This window comes from Athene cunicularia (assembly GCF_003259725.1).
Source record: "Athene cunicularia isolate RWA chromosome 4 unlocalized genomic scaffold, athCun1 chr4_part2, whole genome shotgun sequence".
NCBI lineage: Eukaryota > Metazoa > Chordata > Aves > Strigiformes > Strigidae > Athene > Athene cunicularia.
Window position 1 is genome coordinate 33,829,978 of NW_020799099.1, and position 18,612 is coordinate 33,848,589.

Below are 18,612 nucleotides of genomic sequence, written 5' to 3' on the forward strand. Positions count from 1 at the left end.
AGCTCTGGGAGAAGCTTCCAGCCCTCCTCAAGCTCGGCGGCTCCTCCCAGAGCCATTCTGGTGAGGTTGGGCAGGGAACCAGCAGCTCATGGAGACGCTGGTCACTGCAGAGGAACCCGGGAGCCGTTTCTCAGCTCCTGTGAGGGGAGCACAAAGCCGACCGACCCCTAGGTCTCCCCACGCACCACTCGCGTGCTTAAACCTCACCCACCCGGCCAGCCTTTGCGATATGCTTACCGCCATGGGGGGGTGGGGGGTATGTGTGCATGTCCAAGAGCTGATCAGCTCCAGACTGAGCTGGGAAGAGAACTGGCAACAAAGGGCAACCAAAAGGACTCACTTCAGGCCTAAAAGGAAGGGCTGGAGCTCAGCTGTAGGGAACTGCGAGGACTTCGTGGAAGTCAAGGCTGCTCCTTTCAAAGGAGAGAGGGTAAAAGTAGATTTGACTTCAGCTGTAAAAGCAGAAATAATTCAAAATAACAGTGATCTCAAGGTTACTTCTGTGGATGAGTTAAAACCCTCAGCTATCATTTTCTTCTTATCTGTCTTAGTTCTTTCAACTAAAAAGTCCTGAATCCATGCAGAAGCCAAAATACATTCTTCTATTGAGGAGACCCAGTTTGTTTCTTTCCACTGTGTCACAGGATGCCATCACTCACCGTGACAACTACCCAGGTGCTTTCCTGCTTCACAAAATGGTTATTTTTTTTAAAGACTGACTTGTTTTCAAGAGAGGGATTTCTGGTTCCTCGGTATTGTAATATATCAAAATATAAAAGACAAAAATGGCAAGTTAGAACATGTTGCCCTGATGCAGCAAAGCCCATGGACGCTGACGGAGCTCAGAGATGGGAGGTGCTTTGCACTGGGTATCGCTGGGTGAGTGTTTTTGTGGGCAAAGCCTCAGTTATCAGAAGCTTTTTATGGCAGGGGCTGAGGCCAGGGCTCATGGGAGAGTCACAACATGGCTTGAGATGGAGAAGTTTTTCTGGTAGTTTGTAATGCAGTGGAAGAAGAAAAATCCATTTGTAGCTACACAATTCTAGAAGCCAATTCTTTATTAAAAGATCTTTTGAGCATTTCAGTACAGACTCATCTGCTCTACTGTAGCTTTGAGTTGAAGACAAACATTTTTTTAAAAAAAAAAAAAGGCAAGATGGACACCTCTATAAAATTAAGTAGATGAATTACAGACGCTGATTACCCCAAACATAAACATCAAACCACAGGAATTGTACTCAGTCCTAAGGCAAACTATGTAACAAATGTACACAATTGCACTTCAGTCTGTAGAAAGTGATGAGAAACGCCTCTGCCAGGCACTCCCTACCCTGGGTCAAGAGCACACCCTGCTGGGTGTCTCTGTGTTGAGCACAGAAGCTTTGGAACCAAGGAATACCTGGAGTGTTCAGCTTGTTGGGTGAGCACCCAGTGGGCCTAGCAGCACCTGGCTGAATTTCTCTAAGAAAAATTAATGTTAAACCAGTTTCACTGGTATTTGTTTTGTGCTTCTCCCTTAGCTAGAAATCCCAATGCCTTTGAAGACGGCCCATCCACCTGCTGAGACAGAAAAGGGGGTCTGGTAACCCTGATCCTGTGGAAGTCAACAGAAACCCTGCGGTCTGTCTAAGCTCCTCGCAGTTTTCATTTTCCCCAAGTATGTAAAAAGCAGTAATATTGCTGATTTCTCTCCATGCACCCGTTCTCAACCTCAAACTCCGCTCCAGGATTATCTTCCAACCAGAAAGGACTGATTGCATTGAGGACCCTGGATCAAGAGGATTGTTGGATCTCATCCCCACTGCAGCCCCTTGCACCACACTCCCCTTCCAGTGAGACCAGCTCTCCACAGTCTAAGACTGAAAATGCTATTTTAGTGAGTTCCCTCTCCAAAGCGTGGAAGCCCCCTTTCCAGGTGGTGGGGAGACTGAGCTGGAACTCCAGCTGTAGCCTCAAAACATCTGCTAGTAAATCCTCCAGCCACACAAGGCCCCTCCCATACCTTCTGTATCCTCCCAGTACAAATGGGTCCAAATGCTGGTCAGCATTTTTGGCCTTTCTGCACCCACAGCCCACCCTCCTGCAGTGCCTGTTCAGCGAGAAATACCACTGCCCCCAGGGGGGCACGCAGGCAAGGAAATACCCTTATCAGATCCAGTAGAGGTCAGAATCCATCCCTAAAATTCAGGGTGGACCTGACCACGGAGGCCATCACACAGGTCACTCATGGATGTGCAACGGCTGCCGCAACCACGTGAGTCACACGAGTGAAATCTCCCTGGAACAGAGAGTGGCTGTTTTTTTGATACAGCAAGGCCTGATTGACTTTATTAGATCACTGCCACGAACATGCCAATGCAAGTGCTACAGCTCATCATGGTGGCAGCATCTACTGGTTGGCTAAAAACGTGCCCTGTAAGCCACGCCACTGCCCGAACCACCCTGGGCCTTGACAGGCAAATTCTGTACGACTACGCACCCCAGAAGTAACTGAATCAGACAGTGGGACTAATTTCCCAAATAATCTCAACTCCTGGGCAAAGAAACACATTGAGTGGGTGGATCACATCCTCTGTCACCCAAAAGCCTCTGGAAAGATCGAGTGCTATAATGGACTGTTAAGGACTGTTGAGGGCATTGGGCAATGGGATTCAAATTCAGCAGAAGCCGCTTGTCTGGTTAACACCAGAGGATCTGCGAACCATCCTGGTCCTGCCCAGACAAACCGCACTGCAGTTTAAATTCTTTCTCCCACCCATTTTCAGGCACAGCATTTCCATGTCAGGAGACATCCCTTCACTGCAGCACACAATTCTTAATTTAGCCTATGCTTGACGACACCCACAAGTCCTTTCCAATCTAAGGTTTTTTGTGATTGTATAAAGGCAGTAATAGCAACCGCCAAGACACCTTTATCGAACCATCTTTGATTTTGCAGAGCTTTGTCTTATCCCTTCCTTCATCAAATTTAAAAGCTATGGATGGATCTTTCCTCTGAGAGGATAACCACTGTTAGAAGAAATAAAAGCCCCCAGCCACTTGTTTTGTATCAGGTACCCAGATAGGGATAAAACAAAAAACACCCCCAAACCTCTAAAGAGAAGAAAAACTGTGATTTTATGTTACATCTGGGTCAGCGTTTAGAAGCTCCTCTAACTAACTGCTAGGTCATTCCTCAGAGCACCTGCTCTTCATTTGCAGTGTTTTTCATTAGCAGCCTGCATTTAATACTGTGTCTTCAGCTTGGCAAGGATCCAGCACTGCTCCAAAAAAAATCCACGGCTGGCCAAACAGAAACGAGCAGCATCTGGAACAGGACAGTGTTGATGGAGATTGTCCAAATCCCTGCAGCACGGCTCAGGCCTGTCTGACACTCGATACTAAAGCAACTCCCTCTCCAGAGCTCGACTCTAACCCGGAGTAAGGCTGCTGCAGGCTGTGGTTAACCCTTTGCTAGGAACTAGCAGACTTCTGTTTCAGCAGGTCACTGCTTTGGCAGGAGAAAAAAAAAGCTGTCAGCTGTTCATGCTGCAGCTCAAACCGGTCCCGACCACATTCCAGAAGCAGCTCTCTGACCCTCTCAGGTGTGACCTTTGCTCAAGTGCTCAGGGGAGGGTGCGTTTTGCTTTTTTTTTTTTTTTTTTTTGCCACAAATGGGTTGTGGGAATCTTCAAACTTGCCGTAGACTGAGAACCTGCTCTCGCTGGTAACAGCTAAAAGTGCCCCTCTGCCTCAGGTAAGCAAGGCTGGGCCTAAGACCAGGACCAGAAAACATTCTGTTCTCAGGTGAAGACTGAACCCCAGCCCAGGGGAAAGTCTGAGAAGAGAGAAGGGATTATTGTTGTAAACCAACAATGCGCTCGTTATGGAGGCCTGGGCAACAGATTTACACACACTGACTCACAAGCTCTTTGTACTTATAAACCGAATACACACATTAAATACACCAGGTAACGGGATGAAAACAGCGAACGCTAAACCCTTAATGCTCTCAGTACGACACTGTGCTCTGCTGGGTGCTGTCAGGCCTTCGACCGGAGGCAAGGGAAAACGTGGAATGAAAGGAAAGGGCTAAAAGTAATGAAGGTGAGTACCTCAAAATGAAAAATCAGGCCAGGCACCTCAGAAATATTTTTCCTTATCATGAGGTGATCTAGTGTCAGACAACTTTTTTGTTTTGTTTTTACGATTGAGTTGTTGGAAAAATCCACAGAATGAAAAATCTTGCAGCAAGCCCGAGAAGAGCCCAATTCTTCTCTGCCTGTATTTCATCGTGACAGGGTGACTTGGAGGTCAGAGGAACTGCACACTTGATGTGGAGCGGAGAAAGGAGGAGGCCTGGATGAGGGGACAGACCTTCACCAGGTGCCAGCACATCCCCTGCAGCCCGTGTCACAGCGCCGATATGATCTGGCTCAGAGTTCTGCCCCCCCCCACTGGACACAGAAAGGGAAGCGGAACTCCTTCCTTGAAGTATAAAACTACCTTCTGGTGTCTGAATGTCTGACACCTGCTAGAAACAGTACCCAAAACTTACAAAAATTATGTTATTGTAATGCTCTCTCCTTTCTCTAGCTTGCTTCTTTTGGGCATTTCACAGCTCCCTGTACACCATGAAGTGAGACGAGACATCATGACTAGCTGAAAGAAAACTTCAGCACACGGTGGGAAAATCCTCATCTATTTAGGAAGAAATAAACTCTCCTGTCTTACACATCTTGATTAGTAAACTCTGAAATTAGCTGTTGCTTTTTTTTTTTTTAAGAAAGAAAAAAAAAAAATTCAAGTTGATGGGAGTCTGGATAGCAAAAACGTGCAACTTTTTCCCTCTATGCTCCTGTCAGGCACAGGCACACCAAAGAGATGAGAGTGCACAGGGCTGCTGCGTGGTCCTCAGAGACCGTACAGGCTTTGGACCCAGTGGAGAAATGTTCCCATCTGTCCAAGGGCACGTGGCTCCAGCCTGCTCTGTCTCCTTGGAGCGAGAGAACCATGGATGATGGCACCAAGAACATAAAGCCCCACAACACAGCCCCGTCTCAGGAAGCTGTTCAGCTGCGCCAGATGCCACTGGCATCAGAACTTAATGCTTCTGAAACTTCTCCTGTGCTTTTCACCTGAAGCACGGGGGAGTTTTGGGTGGCTGCACAGCAGAGAAAGACAACAAACCCACTTTTTGTCTACCTAAAAGAACACTGTGCCTTTGTTCCCCCATGTATTAACGTACAAAGAAGCCAGCGTGTGGCTCAGATTCGGACACAGCTGCCAGGTAACTGCTGGGTAATACAAGCAGGTATGAAACAATTGTGCAACACCTCCAGCCTCAGGTGAAAGCCCAGAGCCTCATCTACGTGAACAAAGGGATGTGCAGAGCTGTCGGGACAACAAGCCCAAAGAAATAGCTGCCTCAACGCCGACTGGAATAAATAAATGCAGCAGAACACGGTCACCCACAGGCGAGGACAGGGCATTATGCACTGAGGGAGCAGTGGCATCTTCTACAACACTGGGAACGGAGGAGATGGACAAGACACTGAGTCAACCTATGAACAGATGGATGTGTTCTCCTGTCGCACGCCGTGTCCAGATTATGGCAGGAAAAGATGGCTGTGGCAGGTCTTCACGCCCACCTCCCACTGGAAGCAAAACTGCGGCTGAAGGAGAAGTTGATCTCGCTGTTTTTGTACTTTCCCCACGCTCCAAACGGCACTATGACAACAGTGCTGTTGTCTTCAGTGCCAAACTGCATCGCCTGAGAGAAGAAACAAATTGTCAGCATCGTGGTCTTGCTTGGAAAAGGAAACAAGTGCCCAGCTCCACGTGGGACAGCATGCCCAAGACTTTTTTTTGTCCCTTCCCAGCCCTGACGCTGCATTCTGGTATGTCCCCAGCTTCCCACAGGATGTGCCACCATCCAGAGCCCTGGTGAGAAACCAGCTGTTCCCATTTCTGCTGATGATGTTTCAGCACAGGAATAAATGGCAGTGACACTCCCAGGCAGTTTGGTGGATCGCGAACGAAGGAAGTTAATTGAAATGATGCCCAGCAAGGATGTGGCAAGGCCCAGGGTAAGGAAAAGGCTAGCTGGCAGCACTAGGGAATCACACAATCACCTTGGTTGGGAAAGCCCTTGCAGCTCCTCCAGTCCAACCACGAACCTCACCCTGAGCGTTCCCAACTCCCCCAGATCCCTCAGCGCTATGAAAGTCTCAACCAGCACAGTTCAGTTCACTGGGATGTGTGGATACGTACTTGGGGGTTTTTTTAAAACGAAACCAACCCAAGACCAGCAATGAGCATTTGATGCCAAGAGAAGCCCTGGCAGTACCTGCTCAGTAACAACGTGGGCAGCCTCAGCAGGATCGTGGCACTGTTTAATGAAGTCACAGATCTCCTGACTGTTCACCATGAAGTTAATACCGTCCGTAGTAAGAACCAGGAAGCTGTCATCTGCATGATGCAACTGCAATAAAGGCACACAGTAAGCACCACGATGGGGCAAGTGCTGCAAGGCAGATTAACTGCCTTCATTATTTTTTTTTTCACTCTCTGTTGCAAAATGCTTTTTCCTGTGGGTGCCGTGTGCTCTCCTGCTTTCTGTGCAAGGACTAACTTGGAACCCCCAAACCCTCAGCTAGCCAAAGGCTGCCCCTTGAATCCTCAAGCACACCCATCAGCCACACACACTGTTCCCTGTCCTGGAGGGGAACATTTTAAGGTGTTTCCAGTACTAGGAAGCAGCCCTCTGAATCCACTGAGGCCAGAAGACCAGTTCCTTATGTTACCCAATAAAGAAAATGCTTCCTTAAACTGAGGATTTCAAGGAAGACATGATAGCACTGCAGTCACCTCCCTAAACCCCTCAGGCCTAATGGGTTGTGTTTAATTAGCTCTAAGGGAATATAAGTCCCCTGGGAGGTGCACTGGGGAAAAGTAACCAACAGAACACGAGCTGAGAGGAAAGTCTTCCTGCAAAAGCGAAGGTGACTGTGCCAAACGCCTTTTGGGTGCTTAATTTCTTTTCTGGACAACTACAGAGCCATGGTAAGATGCATGCAGTTGCCCTTTCCTCCTCCCTTCCTCCCAAGTGTGCAAACCTCTCTGTATTCTACTCTTTTTGATGACAGCCCATCCATATCCCACCTAGTTCTTGGTGATGGTTTTGTATCAGCATTAACCCCAAAATCATTCCTTTGACTACAAGCCCCAGACAGACTAACCCCTCTGTGTTACAGTAATGGGTATCACGTGTTATCTTTCTGCCCCCATCCTATATCGTACTGTGACAAATGGGGTTTAGAAGTTGAGCTGGTTGACTTTAGTACTGGGGCCAGATTCTTTCCTGTCCTGTTAGCGTTAATCTGAAATGGCTTAATTAGAATTGCTCTCCAGTTGCTTCACCACAAATAAAAAACAACACTTGGCCATTAGGCTTCACCTGGGTACCACCACCTGCATCAAACTGCTATGATGCCCCTTAGGCCGAACGTTGGTCTCCCCATGAACCAGGCCTTCTTTTACCTGAACCCTTTTTGTTTCTGGCTGGGCTATGACACCACTGTTTTTAAGATCCAAATCTCCTATGCTCCGCGTCATTGCGAGTCTACCGTTCACATGAGGTTGCCCCAAACTGTTCCAGGCAATGAAGCCACCGCACTTCCTAATCCTGTCCAGAGGCACAAAAGAAAAAGCAAATATGAGTTACTGCTTCACACCATTACCCCTGTCTCTATCTGCAATTTCTGTCACTAGCTACTAGTGCAGAACGAGGTACAGAGGATCTCAGCTGGGAGACTGAGGGTTGGCTTTTGCTGTTTGAAGGGCTCCACAGAAGGGACGTGGCTTGGCAGGCTGTCCTGACCAAGGAAACATAGTGCATTGCCTCAGGCCTTGGCTCGCACTTGGCAGTCTTTGAGAGGTCTAACCCATGTGGTCAGAGCTCTGTACCAAGCCCTAGCTACGCCGATCTTACTGCCGAGACAGTTTACACACACACAGGGCTTTCCAAATCCCCAGTCCTCTGAAGAGAACCACATGGATTCACTGGAGCTGTGCTGCTTTCTGACAGCTCAGAGGTGGTCTCGTGGCGTTACGTTCAACACTCTGCTTTCTTTCAGGCCCAACCCAGCAGCAGAACACAAACACATCCTGACCGAGGCCGTGCCCTGGGAAGCCACGTCATCAGCCGAGAGGTACCTTTCCTTCTCCTCCTTTCTCTCCGGAGTATGGTCAATGGTGAGCTTCATGGCCTTTCCCTTTCGACACAGCAGAGCACGACTGTCTCCCACACTTGCCACAACCAGCTCAATACCATCCCGGAGCAGAGCCACTGTTGCAGTGGTCCCAGAGTTCGTCAGAGTTGCTATAAACATCATATCAAAGAGAGAGGTTTTAGCACTGCATCGAAGCATGGGACCACTTATAACAGCAACAGTTTCAGTTGGTAAAATAAAGAAAACTTGTGCTCTACGTTACCAGTAACTGCTTTTAAGTTTAAACTAAATCTACATAAAAAAAAAAAAGACAGCAAACACGCATGCATGTAGAACTCGGGGGAGAGAGAGGAAGTGGAAAGGATAAGTGTTTCTGTGCAACAACATGGCTCCATGCAAAGAGGGCAAGTGGGATAAAACTGGTACCAGGTACAGTGGCTTCCTTTCAGCTTGTAGCTGGGAGTTTTTCTGTCCCACCAGTTCACCTTAAATTACAGAGTTATTGTCCTTATCCTCGGGCACAGTGACTGCAGGGGTAGCCCACCATAAAGCTGACAGCTCTTGCCTTCTGTTGGGTGGTGAAGTGGGCAGTTGAGTAATTGTAGCTCCACGTAGTTCACCAGAAGAGAAATCCTAGCCTTTACACCAGTCTGCAGCATCCTCCTGTTGCTGTCGGAGTTGTTACCATCTCCCTCTGCTTCCCCCAGCCTCGCCAAGAGACAAAGGCTTCAGCCAGCAGGCCACTGGCTTTTTTCAGAAAGGGATGCTGCTCCCTTCAGACCCTGTCAACTTGCTGGAGGTCCCGGCACATAGGTGAAGCTGGATTCTGCCTTGCCTTGTGCCTGCAAACCAATTCTGGCAGTGGCTTGGCGGGCAGCCTGCCCTGGGCAGCGCTGGGCTGTCTTGATAGGGGACTGCCCAGAGGGCAAAACAAAGCCCTCGGTGCTGTCCTCCTGCTCTTACAGGGTAAGGGAATGAGCTGAGCTCGCTGACTATGTTCAGGGACCCGGCTGGATTAACTGGTGCAAGTAAATGTAAGGGCTTCTCACTTCAATTTCTACAACACTCTGGAAAAAAAAAAAAAAAAAGGGTGTGGACAGGAGACATGCGAGTCTGACTATTTCAGAAAAGGTCTGTCGTTTTATCTGTGGTGAAGAAAATGCCAGAAGAGCTGTCCAGCTTTCGTTTTTTGCTTGCTTTTTGAAAGGAGCAGTCTCATTTTACAGTGAAGTGTGTTCCCTTCTTGCAAATTATACGAAGGTAACCCAGTGAGAGGTGTCAGGAAAGCAGCAACTCCTGCTGACTTGAACTACTACAGTTAAGCATCTGGCCAGGACAAGCAATTGCCCATAACACATTTGCATTCACAGGCAGTAAAAATCCCCTTGAAAGGCCCTCTGTAGGTCTCCTGCATCCTGGGATTTTCCAGTTTTTCCAGGTTTTAAAAGGAAGACAGTTTGAGAGGGGTTTGGGGTTAATTTAGGAATGAGAATCCTCAGTTATATTCCTGTTTTCAGGTGACTAACAGTTAAAGGCCTTTCCAGCACACTCCTGCAGAGCTCAGCTATAATTCCATGCACTCCTACCCCTGCAGCCCTGAGCCTGGGGAGGTGGGATAGCTCTGAGACAGGGCAACATGTTTGAGCCCGAGCAACGCCAGCCAGCCCCACGGCGTAACACGCCAGCGCTCTGGGATCTCGGTGACCTCTTTCCCCAACCCTGTGAGGTCTTAGCACCCTGTAAGTAAAAGAGGGTTGGGAGTAAACTGAAGTGCCCAAAGCCCTGAAAGATGCATTGAGCCTTGTTGTGCAGCAAAAGAAGCAGTGAGTTGATGAATCAAAAAAAAAAACCCCAACCCAAACCAAAACACCTCACAAAACGGTCTAAACTCAGCTTGTGTTATTCTTTTAAAACAGGTATTATTACTGCAGTGAGGACTTGGTTTAGCTGTACACTTAACCAACACATCAATCTGAAGATCAACCATGGTGACCTAGGCCAAACCTTCGACTACAGCTGCCACACAGGCCACGATATTCAAAACTATTTAGATGCTGGTAGCTTCTGACTATTCAGGTAAGCACTGACATCTTGTTTATTTGAAGCAAGGACTAGTCCAGTGCAGGCTCACTTTGAGGCACGTTATGAAAGTAAGACGCTAACAAGTACCAGTGCGATTAGAAATTTTAGTAGAACCAGTAAAATACCTGTTTTAGCCAACAGTTAAAAGATGTGAAATGGAGAACCTATGTAAAACTACCTCTTTATTTTACAGAAAATACATTCTATTTAGATGTTAAAATTAATGCAGAACTTCTGCTGTTCTCCCATTTCATTCCTTGGTTTTGGAACTCTGCTGACAAACATAAGCAGTTTCTGAAAAAGTTAAGATCCGTAGTCTTTAATTCTTAAATGATGGGAAGCATTTGGACGTTCAGGTGAATCTGTATCTCTCAAGTGCAAACTCTCAAAGAGCTGCTATCACAAGAATCAAGAGATGGTGCTAAAGAACGAGTCAAAGATATTGTCCAGACTTGTGCTGATGGACATAGTGACTTGAGATTTATATATGTTTATTGGTTAAATAGCACTCCCAGAAAAAGAAATTATGCTCACACTCTCTGCCTTGGGACCACTTCATGATCTGGGTAGGGGTGCAGGCCCATGGGTGTAGCTAGACTACAAGCATTATGGGGTTTCCAGCACAGCTCAAAACCACAGGAATGATGATGGGATAACATTTCTAAGGCTTTACTACGACTGCTGCACAGTTATTTAATAATATCAAAATACGTTGCATCAGCACATACATTGGTTTTAACAATTAAAGAGTTTAAATTGTTTTCCTAACAACATCACTATAAAACTAAGATCTTTCAATAGGTTCTTAACACTCACTGGACAACTTCTACTGCAAGTCATCTCAACTAATGGGACAAAGAGGATGTGGGAACCTTCCAGTAGTCCAGGCTAGGAACCGCCGGACTCCTTCACCTGGGACAAAATTAAGCAGATCACTCTTTCCACTGAAGGCCAGCATATAGTGTCCAGGGCCTCCAGTTCTAGAGCTGCTGACCAGGTACAGTGTCTGCCACAAATAACACGTACACAGAGGCAAAGAGGAAATTCACCCAGGGACTTAGTGCAAACAGAATAAACCTGCAACACTGGAGATGAAAGAACGAGGGCTGCAGAAGAGGGGAAGCCGTCACTCTGGGGTTTGCCTGCACCGTGTTTTGCAGGTTGTATAGGAAGTACTTGAAGCTTACACCTGCATCTTTGGCCACAGATAAATCAGCCTTGGTATTTCTGGGGAATTGCCACCATTCTCGCTAAAACTGTGTGACAAAACCAGTTTACATTCAGCCAAAATAAAAGCTGCTTTTTTTTTTTTTTTTTTTTTTCCCCCCTCTCCTGTGAAGGTAAGTAACCAAACAACAAATCAACCAAAGAGTTTTATCAATGCTAGAGGGCCAGCTCTCTCATCTATGGCAAAAGCAGCCATTCTGAAGAACCTCTTTGGTACAGAACATGGCCCAATCTGTTTCCTCAAGGTAATCTATTTGTGTGTGTATATATACATATATACATATTTATTTATTTATTTATTTATTTACATACAAACAACACAAAAACAAGGAGTTCAAACTGGTGCCAACTCAAATGAGGTCACTTAAAGGCACTGAATAGAAGTATATGAATTGTTCTGATCCACAGGAAAATATGCAAAATAAACACCCCTTTAACACTGTAATTAATATCTTCTAACTTGATTGGGTAATAATGAGGGCCCTTGGATAAAAAGGTTGCCTTCGTAATGTTGGTGGATTTATGAAATACTTATGTACAATTTCTGCAGCTCTCCCTTTTCCTCAGTGTTGCAGGTTAACATATTCAAAGAAATAAAAATCGTATGTTTGAATGGTAACTTAACAAAACCAAAACAAAACCCCACTGCTTTTTAAATTTAGTTATTTTTAAAATAACTTTTGCTGTTTGCTCAGCACAGTAAGATTCCAGGAATGCCTTTCAAACATAGAGATATCAGTTAATACGTGGCTGTGTTTTAAGAAGATGGCTATTCCAGAAGTGAGTGCCCAGAGTGATTAGAATTGGATGCACTGAACGTGGAGGTTGATGGAGAGACTCCCTGTTATTTTCCCTGAGTAGTGGATCCCAGTGAACAGAAGCAGTAGCAGTACCTTATAGAACTGCACTAGGCCGGGAGAGGGTTTGTCTGACATTTCTCCAGAGAGATGCTCAAATTTCCTCAAGCACATGATTCACTTCCTTATTTCTGTCCTTGCTGAGCAAAGCTATTCAGCCTTGACATTTCAGTTTTTATGGCTGGTCAAAAAGATCAGAAAATTCTGTTTGTGTCAACAGTTGTCCCGTGGATAATGACATATTTGTAGGACGTGAGCTTCCTTTACTGTGTCCTACACCTATATTTAGCAACGATTTAGAAGTGACTGGATATATTTAAATGCATTGAAGTGAAAGAAAATGCACTGTTGAAGAGATATCAAATGTGTCAAGGCTCAGGCATATCTCTAAACTGTTAAAGATTAGAAAGGATTTAGGTAGAGGACAGATTATCCCAGATCTGCCTACAGCAAATTTCTTATGCTTTTGTGTGAAACAAGAGGCACAGATCACTGTCAGAGGGGACACTGGACCAGTCTCCAGCAGGCCAGTACAGCACTAGTCAACTGCGCACCAGACACAGCAGCAGAACATACATATACCTTTTTTTTTTTTTTAAATTGAAAGCTCAGAGAGACCATTATGCCATCCATTTATTATTTCAAATATTCTGTAACTGTAAAGCAATCTACAAGGGGCCGTGCCCTTGAAGACATACTGAGGTGCTGCAACAAGGCACATCTCTAGTCTTGTTAAATTTGCATGTACTGAGGTTTTAACCTCTTCAATAGTACTATAAACAATGCGTCAAGCAATATCCATGCAATTTTGGCTGCAGGGATTTGTCTCAGGACTTAGGTTCCTTCCAACGCCCAGGCACATGCTTTCAAAGCCAGTTGTGTTTAGTGAAGACCTGGACATTCTGAACGTGAACTGTTTGGGGTTTTTTTTGCAGATACAGTGAAAGGAGTGAACCCTGGCAGGGTCACTCCTGGAACAAGACTAAGCTATTACTTTCCACTTCGTCAGCTATGGCCAGGTTTCAAAAGGAGGTCAGTCTTGGGGAGCATCCAGCGTATCCCAGCTACCCGGTGTTGCACAACCAGCCACCATTTTCAAGATATTTCAGCAACAGTCTTGACTGTCACCTCTAGAATAGCCACAATTCATCAGAAATTTTGCTGGCAAACTGAATCAGTTTAGAAGTAGGCTTCTAACAAGGATACATGCCAAGCATTGAGATTTTAAGCAAGTTTGAAAACAGCAGCAACACAAATATCCACACCAAGCAGTCAACATAGTATTGAACTATTTTAACAACAGATATGCACAAAGTTTAGTTTGTTTAGAAATCTGCACTTGTCTTCACACCCTGTTACTCCACTCTTTGCCTTAGAGCTTGATTTTCAGCTGGGCAACCAGTCTGGGCACTTTTAGACCCCACTGGCTCCTGCAAGAGCTTGCAGGTGCTCATCCTACCTGGGAAACACTGAGTGCTTGCCAGAGCATGACCCCTTTGGACATCTGACAACACTTTTGCCCTCTATTTTGCTTGACCTCAAGCTTTTTTTTTAATGAAGAGGGTTTGTCCAGTATCTTGGTAACTGTTATGTGAACTTGCTGGCATTTACATGATATTCATTAAGCAGCACCAGTTGGCTAAACGATATGAAAAAAAAACCCTACCAGCAGTTCCAAAATGCTCAGCTTGCTGCCCAACTGCTCTGTCAAGTACTGTTGGTACCCAGTTCTGTTAGTCTCATGTATGAAATGCTCTCACCAGAAAACCTTTTAAGAACAACAGAATAATATACCAAGTGCAGTTCTCAATCCCTCTCCTCGAGGAGCTGCTCTGGCACTTAACAGAGGTCGCTAGGATGAGCCAAACCAAGAGCTGTCCTACTAACAGAGGGGAGGGGAGGGGCGGACAAATGTGACAGATCTTCATGTTAGTGGAGATGAAAGGTACTGACCCAGGGAAGCACATAAGCCCATATTCAGATGCTTTCTTGAATTTGGGCTTTAAGAAAAAGTATTTACAAGAAGGCTCTTAGATAAAAAGCACATCTGCTCTACTGAAGTGTGTCTCGAGCTCAGTTAGAACTCATCCCATAGGTCAAACGTGACTCTGGACTTTTTTCTTTTTTAAAAGGATTTCAACATATTAAAAAAAAAGGATATAACGGGGAAATAAGCTTTATAGATTTAATCCCCCCTTTTTAAGGGCTGCATTTCAAGATTTAACGCTTTTTTCCTGATACCCCTGATACGTTAGCTGGTACCAGGTAAGAGGAAAGGTGTGTGTCCCTCACAGTGCTGCAACAGTCAGGCTTCCTGTGCTGCTCGAGTCTACCTAGATTCCTCCAGCAGTTAAAGTGCAGGAAGCCACTCTGGTACTTGATGACTTGATTCATTGCTTTAAAAAGGTAGCTTGGGAGAATACAGTATCACTTCAGTTTGTTGGTTTCAAGTCTTTCTTGGAGAGGAAACTTCTACAGTTTCTGTTATTCTGAAATGACCTCAGTCATTTTGCCAGCACCTGCACCAGCACTGGGACAGTTTTTTTTGTTCAGTTTGTTGTTGTGTTGTGTTTTGGTTTTTTAATTGGGTTTGTTTTGTTTTAAGACTGGCTATACTCACTCTTAAAATTGTATCTCATGCCTGAGGAAACTCCTGTGACAGAACTAGGGCAGGGACCTCTCTCTCCCCAGGTTACTCTCTTTAAGCTCCACTTGCTGAAACTTCAGATGTACTTAATCTCTAGACATACATACAAAGAACTTGATTAACAGCCAGGACCAAGGAGTCTAAAAGGGCTGGTGCCAGCTTTACCACAGCCTTACCACAGCCAGCCTTGTATTCCTCTTCACTGCTTTTTTCCCTTTCACACTCAGCTACTTCTGTGATTCTGTTTGTGCAGAAGCAATATCAATTGTATTAATTTTGGCTTACATTCCTCCTCCGGTGTGGCAGCCAAGTTAGAAAGGGGAACATTTGATGACAGCTTTAAACCCCCAAACAAACAAACAAACAATAAAAAACCCCACAAACCCACACACAAAAAATCCAAACCAAACCCCCCTCAAGGTTGCTTTCATGGTGAATTCATGCTCCTTGCAAATCTAAATCACTCTCTGCTAACTTGACCAACACTTTCCTTGGCAGAATCATGTTATGAGAAATTAATTGACAGTTATGCTAACATTCAGATTAATAACTTCCTCAGTAAATTTGATTTAGACTTTTTATAGCTTTTTCATTTTAAGGAGGTAAAGGATAACAGTTTCATTTGCAGTAAGTGATCAGAGCAAAATCCTGTGTTAAGTAAAACTGTTTTCAAGCATTTTTCTGGACTTTTTACTACAAAACTACCGAGCAAGTAAGAAAAACCTTATTCTCCACACCCATGCAAGTTGAATATTTTTTTTACCTACCGTCAGCAGACAGATGAGCGTGCCTTTCATAGGCTTTGTTTATTTCTAGAAAAGCTTTGTTCAAAACATTTTCCAAGTTCTCCTCCTCAGCAAGAAATTCTCTGGAAACAAACAGGCAAACAAAAAAATTAAACTTCTTTCCCAGAAAGATATATCTTGATCAATCTCTTCCATAGCCTTATCTCCTCCCTGCATACATTGAATAATGCTGGATTTCAGTGAAAGGGTAGTATGATTGTACTAGTGACCTGCACTGGATGCATAATCCTGTAATTTTGCCATTAGGTAAAATTTCTCTTCCAACTCCCAGGGATGTGACACAGAGATAGAGAAGAGTGTAAGCAAGCTGCCCATCAGCCATCACAGTGACCCCACCTGAAAACAGTCAGTTCACACTCTCTCCATGTTCCCAAACCTTTCCTGGAAGGTGAGTACAATCGTATTTTCCTCTCTTGTCTTTGTGGGCTTGCTCAGTGGGGCAGGCACCCTACAGAATAAGTTGTTCACAGCACGTCTGTTGTAAAGGACTGTCCCTGCAGTCCAGTGTCCCTGCTGTCCCCTTGGGTGAAGGTGCCTACATGACCTAGGAGGATTAGGCACAAGGTGTGTCCCTTTCAGCCCTGAGGAAGGAATCTCTACTGCAATTCTCTTGACACATGTTCACTTGACGCCCACTTACTTAATGTATTTTTCCATGTACTTATGACAGAAGTCTGCCGCTGTCGCCCCACCATGCCCGTCATACACTGCGAAGTACAGCACGTCCTCTGTCAGCTGGGCATAATCAAACCGGTCTTCGTTTTCCTTACGCTTCCCGATATGGCTGGCGCAGCCCACGTTGGCCAGGCTGACCTTGGGAATGGGCTTCCCATACTTTATGCTGGGTGGGAGGAGAATGGGTTCATCGATGCGGTTGTCCCAGATGCCGAAGGTGTCCCATGTGGTGGGCCGCCCGCTGCCATCCGGATCGAAGCGGGAAGCGCGGCGCTCGGAGGTGGAGCTGTAGCAGGCGGCTGCCGGACGCTTCTCCTCTTGCAAGAGGCGGGACGTCAGCAGAGCTCTCCTTCTCACTTGATACCCTCCGTTGCGTACCAAATTAATTAACGTAGCTGTTGACATCACTTGTCTTCACAGAGACTTGTGGGAATAAAAGATCAGGAATGAAAGACGCGCGGTGGCTGGAACGTCTTTGGGAACAAAGAGAAAACTGATCAGGAAACAAGAAGCACAGGAAGGGGAATTTTCAGTTACATCATTCAGGAAACAATGTCACCCTTGGAGCCTGTTAATCACGCATAGCACAGCGCTGCCTTGAAAAAAAACTACAGAGCAATCTGCATGACTCACAGAGAAACAATCCTACCCAGAGCAGCCGGCATCTAACGGGGAGCACTGCAGACAGATCAAGGTAAAGCATTTCTGCGGGCCGCCTGCATTATGATATCCTGAATTTTCACAGGTTGAGGTTGTGATGGAGCAAATGAGAGTGATAATGACTTTGCTCTGTGTCAGCTAAAATAGGAGGAGGTGAAAAAATGAGCTTAGCGTGCACGCTCTTCAAACAGCTCCCAGGGGGGAAAGGCAGGAGAAATATCTTTGCTTAGATTTTCAAGAGTTTTGTCATCTGCCTGCGACATTCAGTTCTGTCACACATGCTGAGGACTTGAAAAATACTTTTCAACACAGTGAAGTAAACTGTGATTTTCTTAGGCTGCCTAAAAACGACCACTAAGAGTGTACCTGTGGACATACACAATTGCCCAAACTGCCCCCCCAGAAAACCCTGTGCGTTTCTTTGCTGTTTTGTCTGGCCTGAAGTTCTCTGCCACCCAACCCCACAATGGGCTTCCTGGGCTAATGCAGGCAAGCACGATCTTCTACTGGCTTCTCAGATGTCTTTTCCAGACAATTAAACACACCACTTCGCTCAGCAGAGATTAAAAAAAAAAAAAAATAAAAATCACTAACGATGATTCATCTAGCGTGCTGAAAAAATGTAGAAAGATTAGCTTATGTAACCTTTTGCAGAGTAACTCCCAACCTGATCAAAGTGCAACAGGCTGGGATGCAGTTTGTAGTAACTCCATGTTGTTGCACAGTAGTAGTTTAAACTGGATGGCTGTAACTAACTACGCTAAATTTTAAGTGAGGCATTTCTAACTTAATTGCTCAAAGTTTGCCAAGAGCAAAATTATGAGTGAAAGGCATTATATGCCATAATAAAGGAATTAAAAATATGCAGGCTCACGGTGAATGCCAAAAACAAAACAAAAGAAAAGATGGCAGGGTGGTCTGACATTACAGAGCAGCAGAGAGCAACACATGCATCCCAGAGACACTGTAATTCTGGGCTGGAGTGCCTTGCCACTGTACTTTCCCCATGTCAATCACAACTACATCTGTAGATCTGAAATATCTGTTAAAACTACTTTTTTAATAACTAGAGAAAATCCAGGTGATTGCAAAAACACGCAGAGGTCATTTAATAAACGGTTGCTTTCGTGGAAAACGTCTGAGACGTGCATTTTCTGGAGGCCTCCATCAAACTTGTCACTCACAGATCAAAGCCTGTTGCTCTACACGCTCTTGGTTTACCTCTGATGCAGTTCTTAGCTGAAAAGTTTCTTTACTTAGCGCTTAGGGAGTAACTGTCAGCTTGATAAAAGGCCAGACACGCTGGGATTCACTGTCATTGCACCAGATACGTGGGGGCTAGGCCCCAGGTGAATGGAGCCGGCCACATGGAATTTTAAGGTTTTCCGTTTTTACTGTGGGGTGACAGCAATGTCACATCCTTCTTTCAGTATACCTACAGGTAC

At 45.5% G+C, this 18,612-nt stretch overlaps 1 protein-coding gene across 1 annotated transcript; it reads right to left on the reverse strand.

The window, feature by feature from the left end:
- Positions 1-1,141: 1,141 nt before the first annotated feature.
- Positions 1,142-16,996, reverse strand: PPM1K (protein phosphatase, Mg2+/Mn2+ dependent 1K). Its single transcript, XM_026847865.1, has 6 exons — positions 16,473-16,996; positions 15,794-15,894; positions 8,197-8,362; positions 7,522-7,666; positions 6,329-6,463; positions 1,142-5,752 (listed from the first exon to the last, which is right to left on the reverse strand). The coding sequence occupies exons 1-6, from the start codon at positions 16,910-16,912 to the stop codon at positions 5,621-5,623; spliced, it is 1,119 nt and encodes a 372-aa protein (XP_026703666.1). The 5' UTR covers positions 16,913-16,996; the 3' UTR covers positions 1,142-5,620.
- Between the last annotated feature and the right edge of the window lie 1,616 nt (positions 16,997-18,612).

Bases quoted from the DNA above. Each gene is read 5' to 3' on its own strand.
- PPM1K (XM_026847865.1), bottom strand. From the start codon at position 16,912: ATGTCAACAGCTACGTTAATTAATTTGGTACGCAACGGAGGGTATCAA. The intron at 7,667-8,196 runs GTACCTCTCGGC...GCCTCTGGACAG, and splicing joins AGAAAGGAGGAGAAGGAAAG to GATTAGGAAGTGCGGTGGCT. The intron at 6,464-7,521 runs GTAAAAGAAGGC...CCTTTATTGCAG, and splicing joins CAGAAACAAAAAGGGTTCAG to TTGCATCATGCAGATGACAG.